We start from the raw sequence: 5,518 nt of genomic DNA on the forward strand, positions 1-5,518 counted from the left end.
TGATGTTAATTAATGTGCCGGCTGATGTCATGAAGACACGTTTTGCTTTATCTGTGTCTATGATTCACAGAAAAAGCACTGAGGTCTAGCACAAGTATATGTTTGTAGGAAGAGATAATTTGCAACATAATTTTTGCATTCCTCCTACGAATGTTTTTTTTTTTTTACCCACGAGAGAGATTTGTCGGTTTTTAAGGACCAAACAGAGGGTCTGTGTGAACCTCAAAAAAAAGCTGGGGCCAACAGACTATCGACACTACATCAGTTATCTGTTATTTGGATTTATAATCTCAATGTCTGAACTTTGTAGGCTGCCAAAATGTCTCCACTGATGCCCAAATTTGGGAATTAAACTTGGAGGGGAGAAAGGATTGGGGGTTGGATGGGGTTCATTGCACCATGAGAACAACAACAATGGTTGTCATATCATGTCATCAAGTCTGGAGGCGGCTTTCATTGCACTTCATCAATCTAGGCCGTGCCTTCTAAGATGAGGTCTGAACTTAAAGATCCGTCACATGTATCTCCAGTTCTATATTCCCCGTCTTGCACATTACCATCATTCATGTTGTTTACATGGACTTGTTAAAGGAAGTGACTGAGCACAACTAAACCAGCGAGCGCCAGGCTGCACAGGGTAAACATGACCCACATCGGTGGCTGTTAGGGGTTAAAGGAATTCCAACAGAGGAAACTTAAAAGCTAAAGCAATTTAATTAAGCTCCCTCGCCGTCTCATGTGTCTTCTTGTTCCTCTGATGTCTGAAGTCACTTTGATTCTGTTATGTATTTCAGTTGTGTTTAATCTTGTCATTTCCGTTTTTTTTGGCTGGTTCTATCGGTTTTGCTTGTTTTGAGCTGAGTTTTTTCAGAACCTCTGTTTTTCTCACCCTCACATTTAATTTTGTTTGGTCACTTCAAATTTGATTTGGCACATTTGATTCGGGCACTATCATTTTTAAACTTAACTAAACATTTTTAAACTAAACTAAAGTAAACTAAATTAAACTAAACTAAACTAAACTAAGCTAAACTAGCCCAGACCAGACTAAAATGCTGCAGTGCCTTTACCAGCTTGGTGAAGAGTATTACTCCATTAATTTCGATAATCCACAGTCAGTTTTTGACTTTTCAGTCCCCTGGCCCTGATGCTAATGGGCCAACACAAATCTCCTTCTCTGTCAGCCGGTCTTTGATGGAGCCCATGTCAAATATGGTAGACAACCTAATTTCAGAGAACAAACAGTTGTCTCTCAGCCAGACCGATTCCTGTGACACAGACGTTATGTAATGAAGTCCCTGATGCGCTATGGTACCCTGCTATGGTACCGCTTTTCGAAGCCTTTTAATGTGTTGAAAGGTATAGAGAACCTCTTGATGTTGATTTGTTGAGTCTGAGCTTACACTGGCTAATGGGGGGGGGGTTCATGGTGTGTGTGTGTGTGTGTATGAGAGAAAGAGAGAGAGAGAGAGAGAGAGAGAGAGAGAGAGAGAGAGAGAGAGAGAGAGAGAGAGAGAGAGAGAGAGAGAGAGAAAGAGAGAGAGAGAGAGAGAACGTGTGCTATAAAGGTCTTTTGTATATGTGTATATTCGTGGGCACATGATGTTTTCCCATATGAAAACGTTGCAGCCACATGTGGATCAGGACAGGGGACATGAACCAATACCCACGCCCCCTCGGATCTCTAGTGTTACCCTGCTATGGATGGCCGGGCCTCAGGCTGTGTGCTCACCTGGTAATTGAAACAGAGGAATTTGATACAGATCACAGCTGGAATGTTTATTGTGGCGCTTGCAAGTTTTGTAGATGAGAGGTAGTAGTGTAACACCGGCACCTTATTCGGCCATAAGAAATGATTTATTTAAGTTTTTGTATTGATGGGCATGTTACTCTCAACCTCCAGGCCCCTGCAGCAGCATGAGATCATCAAAATGAATGGTTTCATCATTCAAGGCTGATCACGATTACCTCAGACACCATTAGGCTAAAGACTGAAATATTTCTTTTCCCCCTAATGCATTATGAATGTTTCTGTTTCACAGCATTCCCCTGCATCCCACATTATAGCGCGCTGATTAAAAATCAAAGTAATATGATGGTGATTTCTGTCCTCATCAGAAATTCCGAAAACCTTAAAAGTTGTCTGGTAGCAATTATGTTTCCCCATGCAAGGGAAATAAGATGTTTAAACAGCGAGACCATAATTTGGTAAACATTTTTAATAAATCTGCAAGCCTTGCACCGTGAATAGCAGTGCTGGCACAAAGCGGCCACTCCATTTTCCTTTCATCGTTATTGCTTTCATTTTATGATTTAACGGCCTGATCCATGATTCTACCGACAACATGAAGGGGGTCGGACCGCTGCCAACCGGGGAGATTCGAAGGCATTTTCTCATTCTCATATTGTTTGACAGAGCTCTTGGTGCATTTGTTTAACACTGTGTGACAGACGGTCACTAGTCTTAAACATTTGTAGCTGGTTTCATGTGTATTGTTTGCAAAATGTTGAGTGAAACAATTCTCGATTTCGAGTAATGGCGGGCTAAAAAAGTAGCAATCGTATCAGAATAGAATAGTCATCAAGGAAGTATGTAAATAGCCCCCATATTCCGAGGAACACCACATTTGAACTTCATAGTGTGTTGTTTTGGGCTTTCCTAAATAGGGTTTAACAGAGACAAACATTGCCAAGTCACAACCGCTGTCTCTCAGGCGAGGGCAGAACTTCAGGCCTTCTTATGAAGGAGTGTCACAGGCTTTGCATGCTAACAGATACAGGATCAAATGAAACCACCTGGAACGGGGCCCGAAATGTCCCAAAAGAAGCAGTCTAAAGAATATTTATTTGACCGGCTGACGTTACAGTCTGCAGTGAGAGACTGAGGTGACTGCTGAATGATTTATGGCCTACATGTGCCACATTTCATGTGGTGGGTGAAGCCGAGAGAGATTGATTACCAATCCAAATCGGGTCAGTTTCATTTGAAAGTGCGACGGCTGCCAGAGTCGGTGCTTTAGGCCCGGGCAGTGTCCAGGATCTGCTTCACCACAGTGTTGCCTTTCGTTCAAAAACTCCTCGTTACCATTTTGCTCCAGTTTGGTGAGTCATCACTTAAGAGTTAATAAGGTTGTTAAGTAACCAAACACGGTCCAACTTCATGACAGAATACGGCGAACACGCTGGAAAGCTTTACCCCCCGCAAAACAGCCTTCCCTTGAAGAAAATAACGACCTCTGTTTCAATAAAGCGACTTTCCCCCAGGCCAAAATATTGTAAATGTATGCCTCTGCGGGAGGTTGTTGAATCTTATCCCTGAGCTGCCACCCAAAACAACAGCGCCTGAGAAATAAAGCTTGCCAGCGTATATTGATTTTAACCAGACGAATAATATGAGTTCAAAAACAAAACAAAAACAAAACCCAGAAATCGCCATAAATGGCAGCAAACACCATGGCAGCAAACTTGGAGGAAGGCCATAGGCACAACACAGTCAGTGACCTGGGAGTTACCGCTCAGTGGGGGGGGGGGGGGGGGGGAATAAAAGAGTGATGTATAGGCAAAGGAGAAAGAAAACAGATAAAAGGACAGAAAGGAGAGAGGTGTGTGTGTGTGTGTGTGTGTGTGTGTGTGTGTGTGTAGACATCAAAACGCGAGCAAGAGAGAACTTGATTTTGAGTGTGACAGAGACAGAGAGAGAGAGAGAGAGAGAGAGAGAGAGAGAGAGAGAGAGAGAGAGAGAGAGAGAGAGAGAGAGAGACAGACAGACAGACAGACAGACAGACAGAGAGCGTGAGTAACAGCTGAGAGGAAAGTTGGTATGTTTAGAATAAAAGAGAGAATGGAAGAAAAGCTTGAACACAATAGAAAATAGAGGAGAGAGAAGGCTAGTACAGAAGTTGATCTTGAGAAAGAGAGAGAGAGAGAGGAGGTGCAGGAGGAGGAGGAGGAGGAGGTGGGGGGGAGACGGTGCGAGGGGGAGAAAGAGAGAGAAAGAGAGAGAGAGAGAGAGAGAGGGGGGGGGGAGAGAAGACAAGACATTTTTGTTTTCCTCCCACTCTCCGTCTGGCACCTGAAAGTAAAACAAGCCTTTGATGAGGGAGAAGGGGCTCCTGGCGGAGGTGGAGAGTCAAGTTCCGCGTTTCAGCGAGACGGAGCGTGAAGCCGACCCGGCCGCCCAGCGCCCGACTGCGGACGTGACAGAGAGCAGCGGGGAGCCCATGCAGGCATGAACCACATCAAGCTGGCTCTGCTCGGGAGCGAGGGCGCCGGGAAGTCAGGTGAGGCGAAGTCAGAGATTTCTACCTTTTCCTTACGTTGAGTTCGTCTCCCAGCTGACCCGCGCTTTTCGTCGCGTGCGAAAGCAGGTTTACACGCGCTGTCATAATGAAACGCTGTTTTGCTGGCTCGACAACACGAGTGGGAAATAGAAGCACTTAGAAAAGTAGCTAGAGGAGTCAAAGTGCAAGAACAGGATATGTACAAAAAATATATATTTTGTTTTTGTGCATACCCACCATGTGAAAGTAAGATACGCTTGTTGACCAACGAATTAAATAACGGAGTGTCGTGGAAATCTTAGAGTGAAAACAACAAAAACAACAACAAAATCAAACAAAAAAAACCCAAACAAATAAAATTAACAATAAACCACTTAACACAGCTCTCCAAACACACAAACAGTAGTCTTATCAGATGGCTGACTGCAGTGATGTCGTGCTGTATTTTGTAGAGGTGCCACATAGGACAGTATTCATCGGTGGTAGAAAGCTGAGATTATCTTATTAAGTCATTTGATATAACTAAGGATTTATCTGACATTATCTAAATGTTCTCAGTCTGACCCATCTGGTGCTCTAGGCACGTTGAAACAAACAGTAGTAAGCTTAAGTCATACTGTACTCCTTCCTTTACAATATATTTTCATAGGCATGACAGGTTAAACAGCGTATATTATATATTCCTAGTATATTCCTAATGCCACAGAGGTCAAGTCAGCAGACATTTAGAGGTTTTGGTGTCAGGATGCACTTCATTGGTGTATTGTCATATTCCTTAGCTGTGGTGAATTCTCACTAGCTTTGAAGATTATTCATCTGGTATTCACTTTAACCCATCCAGGCAAGGTTGGCTGAGGATGAGTACTTATTATTATAGGAATCGTCCCAGTTTAACATCCACAAATACATATATTTACTACTGGGAACCTGCCAATACAATTAAAACCTTATACTGATGGCCACTCTGCAGCCTCACTCAAACAGTGTGTCTTGCCCAAGGACACCTCAACAGAGAGTTGCCCTCGCCACTGAGAATGATTGTGGCTGCTTCGAAAGATTGAACTGGCCGCCTTCTACTCACAAGCCGGCACAAGTGGCGTTATTAGCTATTTCCCAGTAATGTCCTATGTTCCCATACCTCCATATTCTCACGCAGGAAAGCTGAGATTTACACATTTTTGCCCTGTTTTTTTGTTGCTTAAGCTGTGTTAAATGGATATATATTTTCATGTTCACCT

The 5,518-nt window shown here is 43.4% G+C and overlaps 1 protein-coding gene across 1 annotated transcript in view; it reads left to right on the forward strand.

Annotated features, from left to right (window-relative positions):
• The first annotated feature begins 4,169 nt into the window (after positions 1-4,169).
• The window catches only part of rerglb (RERG/RAS-like b), an 8,742-nt gene continuing 7,393 nt past the window's right edge, over positions 4,170-5,518 (forward strand). The window contains exon 1 of the mRNA XM_056282593.1: positions 4,170-4,280. Within this exon, the coding sequence (XP_056138568.1) occupies positions 4,229-4,280 (52 nt within the window). The 5' untranslated portion in view covers positions 4,170-4,228. The remainder of the gene's footprint in view (positions 4,281-5,518) is intronic.

Source organism: Lampris incognitus, chromosome 6 (genome assembly GCF_029633865.1).
Source record: "Lampris incognitus isolate fLamInc1 chromosome 6, fLamInc1.hap2, whole genome shotgun sequence".
NCBI classification, from domain to species: Eukaryota; Metazoa; Chordata; class Actinopteri; order Lampriformes; family Lampridae; genus Lampris; species Lampris incognitus.